The sequence below is a fragment of the Ursus americanus genome, chromosome 11 (assembly GCF_024610735.1).
Source record: "Ursus americanus isolate L20-20 chromosome 11, mUrsAme1.1.p, whole genome shotgun sequence".
Lineage (NCBI taxonomy): Eukaryota > Metazoa > Chordata > Mammalia > Carnivora > Ursidae > Ursus > Ursus americanus.
The window spans coordinates 32,596,371-32,612,565 of NC_142137.1; the positions used below are offsets into that span (position 1 = coordinate 32,596,371).

Consider the following 16,195-nt stretch of genomic DNA (forward strand, 5'->3'; position numbering starts at 1 on the left):
TTGTATAGGATGTTCTCCTGGTCAGTTGTTAGCCTTACCTGTAGATGGTATCTTTTCTTTCTCTATACTTGTTTTCTTTTTTCTTTTTTACGATAGCTTTTTTGATAGGCCTTCTGTTGTTTTTTTTACGTGTTTCTTTTACTAACAACATAAATACTGCGTACATGGGCTTTGAAGTCTGGCAGCTTTCAAATCCTGTTCCTTCAGTAAAAGTTGTGTGACCTTGACAAAGTCATTTTACCTGTCTAATCCACAGTTTCTTCATTTTTTAAATGGATTTGATTAACGGATAATATCTTATGATAGTCTCTTGATAATTAAATGGGATTCATATGTTTAAAGTGCTTAACATGGTGCCTAAACATTAAGTTCTCTACTAAGATTAGCTGCTCTTATCATTATTATTTGTATTCATCACAACTTTTATGATCAGAATTGATACCAGAATTTCTTTTTATCTTGTGCCTTTACTCTCTTTTCCTCCATAGCAAGGTTCTACTTTACACTTGAATAAAGCCTGACTTCCTACAGAATCTTTTTGTTCTACGGATTTGTCTGTGAAACTTAGGACTTTTTAGTTTCTTGAAATGACTGTCTAGGAAGTATTTTCTAATGAGTATTTAATTTATAAAACAAGAAGTCAGGCTACTAGCTATTTTACAAATCACTGAGAGGATTTTGAAATATACCTGTTGTGAGATCTTTGTCTTATTGCTTTCATTTATACTATTATCTTGGTGTCTTAGATTTATATTTATGGATGTTGATAACATCTCTTCTGCTTTTTATTTTCCATTCTACCTCTTTCCATTACATTTTCATCTCATGTTATGAATATAAAGAGTAATAAAACAAGATCTTCCCCTTGTTCTAGCTTGCATTTTTTATAAACTAATACTGTTTTTTATCTGCTTTGGGAACCAAAGTTTCTTTGTTCACCTACAAATAGTTGAATTTTTTCAGATTATTTTTATTATTATGCCTAGTCTGTATATTATTACCTAAATTTATTGGTGTGAATCAAGTGTCCAAACTGAGATCATTGTTTTTCTAACCATTTTCACCATTTCATTAATTGTACATATATGGGTGGAGATCTTGATCTCAGATTAATTTCGGCATGCCTACCACGAATATTTATTGAATGTCTCATATTGCCAGTTGTTGTGCTAAGTCATTTCAGTTATTGAGTGCCAGGAGAGTATCCGATACTTTCATGTATTTTATGTCCTTTAAGGTCATACCTCTATGAGATATTCATTCAACAAATATATTGATTAGTTATAGTATAGTATATGGCAAGTGAGTGCTCTAGTGAAAGTATGTACTTTTTTAAGAAAAAGGATAGTGGAAACTAACTTGTATCAAATGCTTAACTGTATTTTTGTAGCAACTCTCTGAGCTTGGTGCTGTTGTTATCCCCATTCTAAGATGGAGAAACTGAAGCACAGAGCAGTCACTCAAAGTCACACAACTAATAAGGAGTGGAATTGGGACTTGAAGCCATGCAGTCTGGCTTCAGTACATGTTTTTTTCCTTTAGCTGTAATGGACTTTTCGCCAAGTAAATAAATCAGTGACTTTAGTTATATTATAGAGAATGGAAAAGAACTAATAAAAACTAGAAAAGGGCAAAGTATTAGAAAATGAGTGGAGTAACTTTTGTGAACATTGTTTATTAAAATTGTTCACAACATAGCCTGTTTTGCTCCTAGAAGCTTCTGAAACACAGGCAGTATTTTAGAGCATCAGCTATGATTGCTTTTGTGGGAAATTTGATTTCGCTCTCCCTTCTCCCTCTTCAGTTTTGCCTGCTCCCATATGACCCCAATGTGTGTACATAGGCTCACCTTTAAAAAAAGAGAAAAAACACCTTGAAGTCACTATTATTCTTAGTACTCATATGCCATGCAGAAACAGGTCCAAGTACTGATTTGCTTGTATGTATATTTTTGTAGTATTTGTAATCTCATTTATTGCTAATTATGTTAAATGAAAATAGGAGAGTAGAAAAGTTTTCGGGTTCCTATGTAAGTGAAAAGTTAAATGTTACAATGTTTGAGTTTGTATAATAATACTTTTCTTAATTGTTTATAGAACATTTCATTGAAGAATACTTGCTATAAATAATATTTAAGTCTTTCTAAATGTTTTTTCTTCTACTTTTTTTTTTAATTACTCTGAAGGTATTTGGTAGCCTTAGGTTGCATTAAACCACTTTGTGACCTATTGACTGTTATGGACTCTAAAATAGTCCAAGTGGCTTTAAATGGACTTGAAAATATTTTACGTCTTGGAGAACAAGAATCTAAGCAGAATGGAATAGGCATTAATCCATACTGTGCTCTCATTGAAGAAGCATATGGTAAGCAGTCAGTTCGAAATGTGTCATTATAGTCAAGTCTTCTTGTTTTTAATTGACATATAACAAGTTGGTCTCAGGTGTACAACATGATTCAGTGTTTGTATATACTATACATCGATCATGATCACCATAGTAAGTCTAGTTAACAACCATTACTGTACATAGTTACAAAATGTTTTTCTTGTGATGAGAACTTTTAATATTTACTCTTAGCAACTTATAAATATATAATATGATATTATTAACTGTAGTCCCCATGCTGTACATTATATCCCCAGACTTATTTATAACTAGAAGTTTGTACCTTTTGTCCTTCACCCATTTTGCCAGCTTCCCACACTGGCAAATACCAGTCCATTTTCTGTATCTATGAGCTTGGTATTTTGTGTTTTGGTTTTGGATTTTACATATATGTGAGATTATATGGTATTTGTCTTTCTCTATGTGGCTTATTTTATTTAGCTTAATGCCCTCAAGGTCCATCCATGTTGTCACAAATGGCAAGATTTCATTCTTTTTTATGGCTGAATAATATTTTATTGTATACATATATATACCACAGTTGTTGTTTTTAATCCATTCGTCCATCAGGAAACACTTACGTTGCTTACATATCTTGGCCACTATAAATAGTGCTGCAATGAACATGGGGGTGAAGATGTCTTTTCTAGTCAGTGTTTTCATTTTCTTTAGATAAATACCCAGAAATGGAATTGCTAAATTATATGGTAGTTCTATTTTTGGGGGGGGGGTAGTTTAATTTTTTGAAGAACCTCTATACTGTTTACCATAGTGGCTGCACCAATTTACATTTCTACAAACAGTGCACCAGGGTCCCATTTGTTCCACATCTATGCTTGTTATTTCTAGTCTTTTTGATAATAGTCATCCTAACACATGTGAGGTGATTATTTCATTGCAGTTTTGATTTAAATTTCCCTAATGATTACTGACATTGAACACCTTTTCAGGTACCTGTTGGATATCTGTCATCTTTGGAAAAATGTCTATTCAGATCATCTGCCCATTTTTTAACCACATTGCTTGTTTTGGGTGTTGAGTTGGTGTCGAGTTCTTTATCTGTTGTGGGCATTAACTCCTTAAGGTATACGACTTGCAAATATTGTCTACTATTCTGTAGGTTATCTTTTCATTTTGTTGATGGGTTCCTTTGCTGTGCAGAAGCTTTTTAGTTTGATGTAATCCCGCTTGTTTATTTTGACTTTTGTTGCCTTTGCTTTTGGTGTCAAATCCAAAATATTGCCAAGACCAATGTCAAATAGTTTATCACCAATGTTTTCTTCTACTTTTATGGTTTCAGATCTTACATTCAAGAAATGTATTCAGAGTTTGTTTTTGTGTACAGTATACATTTTCCCAGTATCCAGTTTTCCCAGCACCATTTTTTTAAGAGACTGCCCTTTCCCCATTGTATGTTACATTCTTTGCTCCTTTGTAGTAAATTAATTGATTTTGTGTATGGATTTCTTTCTGGGCTCTTTATTCCATTGATTTGTTTTTATGCCAGTAAGTTTTTATTATTACAGGTTTGTAGTATAGTTTGAAATCAGAGAATATTATGATCCCTCCAGCTTTGTTCTTTTTCTTAAGATTGCTTTTGGCTATTTGGGGTTCTGTGTGCTTCAGTATAGGGGCACCTCAGTGGCTCAGTCAGTTAAGTGTCTGCGTTTGGCTCAGTTCATGATCCTAGGGCCCTGGGATCGAGCCCCACATCAGGCTCTCTGCTCAGTGGGGAGTCTGCTTCTTCCTCTCCCTCTCCCTCTGTGTGCTCTCTCTCTCTCTCAAATAAATAAAATCTTTAAATATATTTATTTATTTATTTAGGATTTTTTTTTCTATTTCTGTGAAAAATGCCATTTGTATTTTCATACAGAGTATATTGAATCTGTAGATTGCTTTGAGTAGTATGGACATTTTAACAATATTAATTCCTCCAACCCATGAGCACAGAATATCTTTCCATTTATTTGTATCCACTTCAGTTTCTTTCATTATAGTTTTCAGTGTGCAGGTCTTTCACCTCCTTGGTTAAATTTATTCCTAGGTATTTTATTCGTTTTGATGTACTTCTAAATGGGATTATTTTTTAATTTCTCTTTCTGATAGTTGTTATTGGTGTATAGAAATGCAACAGATTTTTGTACTGATTTTGTATACTGCTACTTTGCTGAACTCATTGATTAGTTTTAAGTTTTTTGGTGGAGTCTTTAGGATTTTCTATATATAATACCATGTCATCTGCAAATGGTGACAGTTTTACTTCTTCCTTTTTGAAATAGATGGCTTTTATTTCTTTTTATTGCCCAGTTGCTCTGGCTGGTACTTCAGTACTATTCTGCAATGATATAATTGAAGAGGTACCTGTAATTAACTGAAAAATACATTCAGCATCACCCAGTCTTAGTGTAAATTTTTCTTCTTGTGAGCAATAAAATAGAGTCCTCTAGATTTTGCGTATCTTGTAAAAGTAGGGTTTTTCAGTTTCACTTATAGGTTGTACTTTTGGTTTATTATACAGTAGCTACATTGGATTTGTAAATAATACTTATTCCGTATTGATCTCTGGCTCTTTCTCTGAGAGAATGTGTGTGTGTTAGTTTGCTCGCCTTTTAGTTTCATTTGTGTTTGTTTTGATGCTTTTCGTTTTTGTACGTTTTATAAATAGCATAATTACTCTGGAAAGGACCTGTGGAATTACATAATCTAAAACTGTCATTTTAAAATTGAGAAACTAAAGTATAGAGAAACCAAACTTATTTGGGCAAAATCACACAGCTAGCAAGGTGTAGTCTGTGATCTTTTTATGCCCTGGCTTGTGCTACTTCTTCATATCACACTGCCTTATGCTGTCATTCTTGAAGTTTAAGACCTAACTGGTGTTGGCTATCAGTATGTGCAGAAATTAGATAAAAATAACAGCCTCATTGCTGATGGACTGAAAGATGCTATTGATTCATTATTTTGGTTCAAATATACGATGAAACTTGAATAACAATTATATATAAATATAAATATAAATATAAATATAAATATAAATATAAATATAAATATATATGTTTCGTATAACAGGTCTGGATAAAATTGAATTTCTGCAAAGCCATGAAAATCAGGAAATTTACCAAAAGGCTTTTGACCTGATTGAACATTACTTTGGTGTAGAGGAAGATGACCCCAGCATAGTACCTCAGGTGGATGAAAGTCAGCAACAGTTCGTGTTTCAGCAGCAGGAAGCTCCAATGGAAGGGTTTCAACTTTAACTTGGTGGGGGAAAAATTAATGGCTACAAAGGGTGGTTTCAGATATCTCTTCTTTGTTACAATGTCAGTAGGAATGTTTGATGTGTTTTTACTTAGAACAGAAAAGAAAAAAGTTGATGCACTTTTAAAAAGCAAAACAAAAAAAAGTTTCCATTCAGATGCAATCTTTCATTATAGTTTTGCTTTTGTTTTGGTGTACCTATATTTGTGTTTTTATTGTTTTATCTATTTTTTGTAACTCTTTGTGAGCAATTAAATACATATGAAATTATTTAATAACTTAAGCTTGAAAAGGAGAACTTTGGTAAAGTATTACATATAATGGTTCTGAATTTTTTCTGGCATCTTGGAAACTGCACATGAGCAGTACAGCTGATAATTGCATTTTGGCAGGAAGTCTGACATGCCCAGTCTATTAAATCTACCTCTATCTTGAAGCAAAAACAAAAAAGCTTCAGAAGCATGAAATAGTGTAAAAGCTAAATTAGAATGTGAAAATATCTATTACCTTAAATTATAAATCACTGTGCTGTAGGTTATACTTTGCAAAAAAAAAAAAAAATACAACAGAAAACCTGTAAAATTTATTTATAAAACATAGAAGTATTGTACTGATAATCAATTAAAATGTGACAATTGTGAAGAGAAAAGCTGTTCTTCATGTTGAACACATTAAAGTGATTACACAACATTTAAATATTTGTGTTTTTAACATGTAAATGCTATTATATTAGTATATTTTGTATTTCGACCGAATATGCTACCATTTTTGAAATAGTGTTTTATTATTTTTTCACTCTTTATTTTAAAAAGCATCATGATAGAGATGCCATCATGAATCTAAAGTAGTGCTGCATAGCAAAAATAATACTGTAATTCTTTCTCTGATTTTTTCAGAGCAGTTATTAAAAAGTTTCACTTTTTGTGTAATAATAAACTTAGGTACTTGAATGGCAAAATTATCCTGAAGAAATCACCTTGTTATGTGTTAAGTTTTATTAAATGCACTTAATGTTTGGACACTAAAGGATGACACTAATGAAAATTGCTAAGGATTCTTTAATATAGTTGAAATCTATATTAGGAATTTTTTTTCATTTTTCATAATACTTGGAGGGCCATACTGCTGCTTGTTGTAAATCAGTGTATTAAATTACATTTGTATCAGATTGGTCAGTATAATGTATGTGTTTTACGTATTAACAGCAAAAACCTCTTCAAACCATGAAGCTTTTAAAAAAAGTTTCCATAGAAAAAGTATATATATATTTATTTATAGATACGTATGTAAATGGTGTCTGTATGTTATTCTCACAGTGCTGTACTTGGTAGAGCTTTCTAAGCAGATATGGTACTGTTGAACTCAGTCTTTTCATTTAGAGTTATATGCAGGCTATTTACACTTCCAATTATATACCTAAAATACTTATTTAAAAATTAGTATACAACTGTTTTAAGATGGGAACTAAGGCATTTTTGATATGATTCATAGTCTATTCTGTAAAGAAAGATTTCATTTATGATAGCATTTATAATGTTTCTGCTGGAAATCAGAGGCATGTTACAAGAAGAAAATGTATATAGGAGTACTTTTAAATAGTATGACACTTTGTAAATTATGTATCATGAAACTGTGCTTTTGGCAAGACACTTAAAACCTACAGCTATGAAATACAGGTTTAAATGGTGTCCATAATGCTGACTGTATCTGCCAAACCTCTTTTATATATTGTTAAGTAGAGGGTTGTATCTGTGCCCTTTTTATTGTGGTGGAAGTTACAAAGTTTAGTATAAACAGTTTTTCTTTTGCATTATGTATAGTCAAAAGAACAGGGTAGTTATATCAAAGATTACCAAACTGATGGTGAATTTATGAGATAAACATTTTTTTTGTGGTACAGATGGTTCTAAGTATCAGGTGACAGGGTATTCCACTCTTTCTAATCAATTGAACTTGATAATGCAGCATAATTCATAAACTAACCAGCTGTGCCTGCTTTTATTTTGAGGACCCTGTAGTCACATTAATAAATACCTAATCCAAGTCTTTCAAACAAAATAGTTCTTATAGAAGGAAAAATAATATATATGTGTGTACATACCCACACATATATAAAATGATTTTTGAGGGGACAATTTTTAAATTTTGCCGGTAAAACAAACCTTATATCTCTAAATACAGAATATGACCATATTTTAAGCATCTAAATATAGAATTATACTTAATTTCTTAGCTCTGTTATTTGGGTAATTAATTTGATTAGATTTGAATGCAAGAGGGAGTATCTGTCTAATAGTTGGGACCAGCCATTGACATGCTGATGACTTCATTGAACCAACACTAGCAAATACTTTGTTACTAAAATTTTTTTTATATATGACTACTCTTTTCAAATAAAATATTTAAAATGCTCCAAAATGTATTTTCATTAATCTTCACTTATCCTTATGGAAAAAAATACCTTTTTTTAACTTGCTTTCCTACTAAGATATATTTAAATTCAAGAGAAACTGTGCCAAAAAAAACAAAAAAACAAAAAAACGTAAAACATGTTGTAAAGGGAAAACGCAACATTAACGCAAAAAAAGAAAACACTTGAAAGAGCCTTTTACATTTATTTAATTAAATTCATTGTTTTATTTTGTCTGAATTTGAATTTGTACTAGTTAATCTATGCAATTATGCTTACTTGTTTTATCATATTTGTAAGTACTTGATTCACTAGCCTTGTTTTCTTTAACAAGTTTTATTTTGAAAGGTGTTCCTAGAACTTAAATTTTTAGTGTCATTTTGTTCACTTAACTGGTAGCACCAGAACAAGAAAGCAAAAAAAAAAAAAAAAAACCAAACACATAAAAAATCTGCTGGCACAGAAATAACATCATTTGGTAACTGTAAAACTTATTTGCAAGGTAAAGGTTGATTTGTTGGACTAAAAGAAGCATTACCTTTGCCTCATTTTTTCTTAAGAAGGAGCATTATGGAAAAGGTAACTCTAATACAAAGTCTTAGTGAATTTTTGTTGCTGTTCTGAATTCAGCAATCTACTGGCTGCTTTGTGAAACTGTGAAATCGAAGTAATTGTTGTTAACCTTTACTCATTTTAGTTCATAGCATTACTGTTTTATGAAATGTGACATTAGGAGCCAATATGGTAGGGCTCTGCAAGGATAATGTGTCTTTAAATTCTGAATTGGGGAGTGGGATGAGGGGAGGATATTCTTGCCTAACTAAATAAACCAACATTTGAGCAGTATGCAATATTATGAAATGTTACAGCACTATATTAAAAATAATAAAATACTATTTTACAATTGCATTTATATAAATGTGTCTATTTCATTTATTCTCACTTAAGATGGTATATTCCTTTTTTTTTTTTTTTTAAGATTTTATTTATTTATCTGACAGAGACAGCCAGCCAGAGAGGGAACACAAGCAGGGGGAGTGGGAGAGGAAGAAACAGGCTCCCAGCGGAGGAGCCTGATGTGGGGCTCGTCCCAGAACGCTGGGATCACGCCCTGAGCCGAAGGCAGACGCTTAACGACGGCACCACCCAGGCGACCCTAAGATGGTATATTCTTAACGGAACAAAAACAGATACCCTCATTGATTATAATTCCATCCACTTTCTAGAACCAGTCAGATTGTTGTTTGTAGCATATCCGATAAAGCAGTATGTTGCTTTTATTTTAGAACTTATTTATTCTGCTATACATCAAATTTGTCTTTGTATTTCAAGCTTTGGCAGCAGACATTCACATGTTTTGAGATTATTTTTTCCTTTTCTGTTCTTTTAATGCAATACAATGCATTTATTTAAGGGGTAAGAGTTTTAAATCTGATAAACAGAAACCAGAGGGAATGTCCGATTTAACTTATTCATGAACTCTGGGATACATGGTCTACACTGTGGCCAAGCCCAAGCCTCCCTAGCCTAGTATTTTTGTTTTCTTCTGCTGCTACTATATTTTTTGCTTTGCCTGGCTTCATTTCCTTCAGTATTTGAAACTATGTTAATCACAGAGTAGCAAAAGTAATTGGATCTGTTATTTTTAGGGTACCTTACTGTCAATAAGGCAGTCTGCAATTCTAGTGACAAATGAATTCCTGAAAATGTATGAAAATACAATGTACAGGTCAAACAATAGACTTAAATATGCAGTGGCATTTCCTTCCCAGAAATTCCTAAGTACATCCTTTAATGATGTATTTGCTCAATTTTATATATGTTCTTTTTTTTAACTTTTAAACATTTTTAAATTTATTTAAATTAACATATAATGTATTATTGGTTTCACAGGTACAGGGATATGATTCATCAGTCTTTACCCAGTGTTCATTACATCACATGTCCTCCTTAATGTCCATCACCCAGTTACCCCATCTCTCCACCCTCACTCCCCTCCAGCAACCCTCTGTTTGTTTCCTATGATTAAGAGTTCTTTCCTTTCCTTTCATATTTGAAGAGTTGACTAAGCTCAATGAGCACATGATTCCCCCCTTCTAGCACATCAAATATTTTTATATTTGTTTCAGTAGCTTAAGTTTTATGAAACATATATCATTATTAATAGCACTTTAACATTACAATTTTCCATTCTGTTATGAAATGGGACTTTCAAATAATTGCACTGGCTGTAAAGCACCACCAGAACTAAAATGTTGATTGGGGGCAACCCCACAAAATAAACAACTTGGAATGCCCAGTAGTTAATGCACAACCATTTTAATTTGGAGACAGTAGGAAGTTGGGGGAATTTAATGTGTAATGCCCAAAAGTGTCTGTTATTTAAAAATTGACTGTTTTAAACTTCTAGACTACTTTTGAGGGAACTCTTCTGTTCTTTTTCAGTTATGGTTAACATGTTTTTAAGAGCTAAAATAGCACGACAAAATTTAATACACATTAGGATTTGACATGACTCACTATTTTCTGAGCATCCCATCTTTTAAATTGTTTTATTATAAGATATACACAAAGAGAATAACGTTTGAATAACAAAATGAACACCTACATATTCACCACCCAACTTAAATTATCAGTCCTTTGTAACTATTACTCTGGATTGTGTTACTAATTCCTATGCTTTTCCTCATTGTTTTATCTCATGTTTATGTATCCCTAAAATAGTTTCACTTCCCTGTTTTTGAAATGTATAAAATGGAATATTTTACATATCCCATGATTTTTTTAGCTCAATGTTAAGCATTTTTTGAGATGCATTCACACTGATGCACATCTGGGGTTCATTTTCTTTGCTACTATTCCATTTTGTGCCATCATCATGATTATCTGATAAGGCAAGTCTTCTATTTTGTTTTTCTTCGGGATAGTCATAGCTCTTTGCATTTTCACATAAAGAATTCACCTCTCAAATTCTGTTAAGAGGCCCATAAGATTTTTGGATGAAATTAATTTAATCTAGAGGATGGTTTTGGAGGAATTAACATCTTAATGATACTAACTCTTATTATCCGTGAACAAGTTATAGCTTACCATTTACTTAGAGCTTTCTTACTATATTTCAAAAAAAATTTTTTATAGTTTTCTTCACAAAGATCATTCACATTTTTAAGTTTACTCCCAGGTAGGACCCTTATGTTTTTCATTGTAAAACAATTATCTTTTGTTACCTAAAATTTTCCAACTTGCTGCTGGGATATAGAAATGTAATTTAATTTTGTATATTAATCATGTCCAACAACCTTGCTAAATAAATTCCAATTTATAGATGATTTGGAGTTTTTGTAGACAATATTAACTGAATAATGTCATTCGTTTCAAATTCTTGTTTCTTTTTCTTACTGTATTAGGTAGGATCTCTAGTACAATATTGATTAGAAGTAATAACAGGGATTTTAAACTTGTTCTTATTTTTTTTAACACCTTTAATGTTGCACCACAAAATATAATGTAGTTGGTGTAGTTTCTCTTGGTTTTTGCAGATTCTTTATTATCAAATTTGCCTACTCCCCAAAATCAACATTCAGGGCATTTTCAAGGTTATTTGTGGACATTATGTAGAGTGGTGAAAAAATGGAGTCACCCAGGGCACATGTTCCCAGCTGAGGTTGAACAAAACAAAGCTCTGCTTTCTTATTTCAGCTTTCATACTATAAACACCTATCCTTTCCTGATCTATTTAATGCCACGTTTCTTGCGCTTCTGTTGATTTTGCTATTTAAAATGGCCTCCAAGTATAATGCTGAAGTGCTGTCTAGTGTTCCTCCTAAGTGCAAGAAAACAGTGATGTGTCTTAACAAAAAACACATTACGTTAGCTAGGTTCGTTTGTAGCTCTGTAGGCTTGGAGTTCAATGTTAACGAATCATATATATAGTCTTTAAACAGAAACACACATAGAACAGATTATGTATTGAGTAGTTGACAAAGTGTTACCAGAAGCTCTCAGGAATCTAACCCTGTATTTCCCCTGGGAATAATGATCAGTGCTTGCTAATGCAGTGTTCGCAGCAACTTTCTACAGTAGCTCCCATGAGTAATGAGAATTGACCGGGTTTTTTTGTAGATAGTTTTTGTCAGCTTTAAAAAGCGCTCTTATTCCTAGTGTAAGGTTTTTATTTCGTTCTGTTTTTAACTTGAATGGTGTTTTTTTCTGCATCATGAATAAGCATATGGTTTTCCATTGTTAATACGTTGAAAAATAGACTTTCCAGCATTGAACCTATTTTAAGATATACCCAATACGTCATTTATCATTTTACTGCTTTTAAGCTTCAAATGCACCCTTCCTCAACCTACTTTGTGATATTGGTACTGGACCCTGTAAACATTTCTCCTTTGCCAAGTGGCATGATGTTAAGCTTTGTCAGTAGAAGGCACTGGAGAGACATCGGAGGGGAAAGAAGTGTCTTGACCTCTTCCAAGTGTGCTCTTCTTAGTGTTTGTTCCTGTCTTGCGTAGCTGTCGTGCAGAAGACTTAGGGGTTCACCTCCAGTACTTGCAGCGGCACTTCTGCAGGCAGCTTCATGGTAAGTTTCGTTGGCACCTCCAGTCAGCTTCCCAGCAAGTTCAGTGGCACTTACGGGCAGCTCACTGGGGAGTTACCCCATCTGGTTTTCTTTTTTCTTTTTTCTTTTTTCTTTTCTTTTCTTTTCTTTTCTTTTCTTTTCTTTTCTTTTCTTTTCTTTTCTTTTCTTTTCCTTTCCTTTCCTTTCCTTTCTTTTTTTCTTTTCTTTCTTTTTCTTTCTTTTTTTTTAAAGATTTTATTTATTTAACAGAGACAGTAAGAGAGCACAAGCAGGGGGAACAGTAGAGGGAGAAGCAGGCTCCCCGCCATGCAGAGAGCCCAATGTGGGGCTCGATCCCAGGACCCTGGGATCATGACCTGAGCTGAACACAGACACTTAACCATGTGAGCCACCCAGTTGCCCCCACCCCCAATCTGGTTTTCTAGCAAGGTTGCACAGGCACCCCATAGGTAGCTTCCCAGCTCGTTTCACTGGTGCCCCCAGCAGGCTTGCAAGGAGCCTTGCAGGCACCCCAGTGGGCAACTTCTCAGTGAAATTAAGCAGCACCTTGCAAGCAACATTCTAGGGAGTTCCTCCAGCACCCCTGAGAGCAACTTCCTGGTGAGTTTTGTTGGCACCTCAGTGGACAGTTCTCTGTTTGCCAGCCTCAGCCCGAGACACCCAAAAAACCTAGCTGCCATCCAGGAATGCTGCATACCGATGAGGTCTGAATCTTAGCCTTGGAGGAGAGGGCCCTATTCCAAGTCCATTCCTTCCTTGGGCATAGTGGCTGTTCCCTACATCTACTTCTCCTACTATTTATCAGACTTCTCTTTACTTGTAGTAGACAATCCCTCATTACTAATCTTTTTACATTAAATTTTCCCTGTTCAGGTATCAAGGACATGCGGCTTTATTTTTTAAAAGAAAAGTTTTATTGAGCTATTCACTTACACACCATATAATTTATCCACTTAAAATACACAATTCGGTGGTTTCAGTGGTTTCTATACTCGTACAGATGTGTAACTATCACCACAATCAACTGTAGAACATCTGATTTTGAGACTCCCTTCTTTCATTTAACAATGTTTTCAGTGTTTATCCATGTGGTAGCATATATCAATACTTCATCCCTTTTTGTTACTGAGTAATATTCCACTCTGTGGATATAACACATGGACATTTGGGTTGTTTCCACACGTTGGTTACCATGAATTGCTCCCTTTATCAAATAACCCTCTTTGTGTTTGGTAATATTCTTTGTTCTAAAATCTACTCTGATTACTATAGCCACTCCTACTTACTTTTGTGTTGCATGGTATATCTTTTCTGTCTTTTTACTTTTACTCAATTTCCCCCTTTATAAAGTGGATTTCTTGTAGGCAACAAATAGGTCTTGCTTTTTTATTCGGACAATATCTGCATTTTAACTGGAGTGTGTTTATAAATCATTAACAATTATCAGGATTATTGATTTAATTTAGTTTAGACCTACCATTGTACTTTTAGTCCCTTTTATTTCGTTCTGCTTTTTCTTTTTCTACCTAGTTTTGGATTAATTATTTTTTAGGGTTCCATTTCATCTCCTTTTTGACTCATTCTCTATAACTTTATATTTGTTTTTCATTTTTTATTGGCTGCTTTAGGCTTTAAAGTAGGCATTTTTAACTTCGGCTACTCTTAAATAATATAGAAGTATGTCACATATAACACTGTGCTTTTGAGCACTTGAAATGTGGCTGGTACCATTGAGAAATGGAACTTTTAATATTACTTTGTTTTAATGAAGTTAAAAATAAAGACTGATAACTTTACTTGGTTATTGGAAAACCTAAGTATATTTGGAACAACTTGGATATGGGAATCTTTTTTTTTTTTACTATACATTTTATGAAGTCTAACTATAGACCAAGTATTTCCAATCAAAATATAGCCTTTGAACTGAGATGTAAAATCTACATTGGATCTCAAAAATTTAAAAAGGAAAAAAGAATGTAAAATGTGTTGTTAATAATGTTTATATTATGATTACTTGCTAAAATACTATTTTGGCCATATTGGATTAACTTCCATTTAAGTTAATTTTATTGATTATTTTTATTTTTTAACATGGCTATTAGAAAATTATAAATTTCATATGTGGCATTATTTTTCTATTTGATAATACTGATATAAGCTTAAATACAGTATACTTCCATTTCCTCCTTCTCAGCCTCTGTCCTATTGTTCTCATACATTTACTTCTCTGTATGTTATAAACCCCATAATACATTCATGGGTTAGTCATAAATTTTTGCTTTAGTCTATTATTTTAAAAGAGATTTAAGAATTATGAAGTTTTTAATATTTGGTCTCATAGTTACAATTTCTAGTGTTCTTCAATTCTTTGTGTTGATGTAGATTTCCATTTGGTATCATTTTCCTTCTACATGAAGGACTTTAATATTTTTGTATTGTAGGTTTGCTGGTTTCCATCAACTTTTGTATGCCTGAATAAGTCTTTACTTCACCTTCATTTTTGAAAGATTTTTTTTCTTTTTTTTAGAGAGGGAGAGAACAGAGGGAGAGGGAGAGAGAACATCTTAAGCAGGTTCCACAGCCCATGACCTGAGCTGAAATCAAGAGTTGGATGTTCGTAACCAATGGAATCACCCAGGTACCCCTTGAAAGATATTTTTATTGGGTGTAGAATTCTAGATGTATTTTGTTCTTTTAAGATGTTGCTTCACTGTCTTCTGACTTGCCTTTTTCTGACAACAATTCTATCATTCTTATCTCTGTTCCTTTGTAAGTAAATAATGTTAACTTTTTCTTTGGCTGCTTTTAAATTTTTTTCTTCATCACGGATGTTAAGCAATTTGGTTATGATGTGTCCTGGTGTACCTTTTTTCATGTTTCTTGTTCTTGCAGGTAGCTGAGGTTCTTGGGTCTGTGAGGTTATAGTTTTCATCAATTTTGGAAACATTTTAACCTTTATGTCTTCAAATATTTTTTCAATTCCGATTTCACTTATACTAGGCTGCTCAAAATAGTCATACAGCTTACCGATGCTTTGTCCATTTCTTTTTCTCTATGTTTGGATAGTTTTCATTGTTTTGTCTTTATTTTTTTAATTTAAATTCAATTTAGTTAATATATAGTATATTGTTTCAGGGGTAGAATTTAGTGATTCATTAGTTGCATTTAACACCCAGTGCTGATTACATCAAGTGCCCTCCTGAGTGGCTAAAATTAACAACTCAGGAAATGACAGATGTTGGCGAGGATGCAGAGAAAGAGGAACCCTCTTACACTGTTGGTGGGAATGCAAACTGGTGCAGCCACTCTATAACACAGTATGAAGCTTCCTCAAAAGTTAAAAATAGAGCTACCCTACAATCTAGCAATTGCACTACTAGGTATTTACCGAAAAAATACAAAAATACTGATTCAAAGGGGTACATGCACCCCAATGTTTATAGCAGCATTATCAACAATAGCCAAACTATGGAAATAGCACAAATGTCTACTTACTGAAATGGATAAAGAAGATGTGGTATATATATATATAATACACGCACACACACACACACACA

At 33.1% G+C, this 16,195-nt stretch overlaps 1 protein-coding gene across 1 annotated transcript in view; it reads left to right on the forward strand.

Moving 5' to 3' along the window:
• The window catches only part of KPNA5 (karyopherin subunit alpha 5), a 44,204-nt gene extending 35,757 nt beyond the window's left edge, over positions 1-8,447 (forward strand). Inside the window, exons 13-14 of the mRNA XM_045798536.2 lie at positions 2,186-2,364; positions 5,455-8,447. Of these exons, the coding sequence (XP_045654492.1) occupies positions 2,186-2,364; positions 5,455-5,642 (367 nt within the window). The 3' untranslated portion in view covers positions 5,643-8,447. The remainder of the gene's footprint in view (positions 1-2,185; positions 2,365-5,454) is intronic.
• Positions 8,448-16,195: the final 7,748 nt, after the last annotated feature.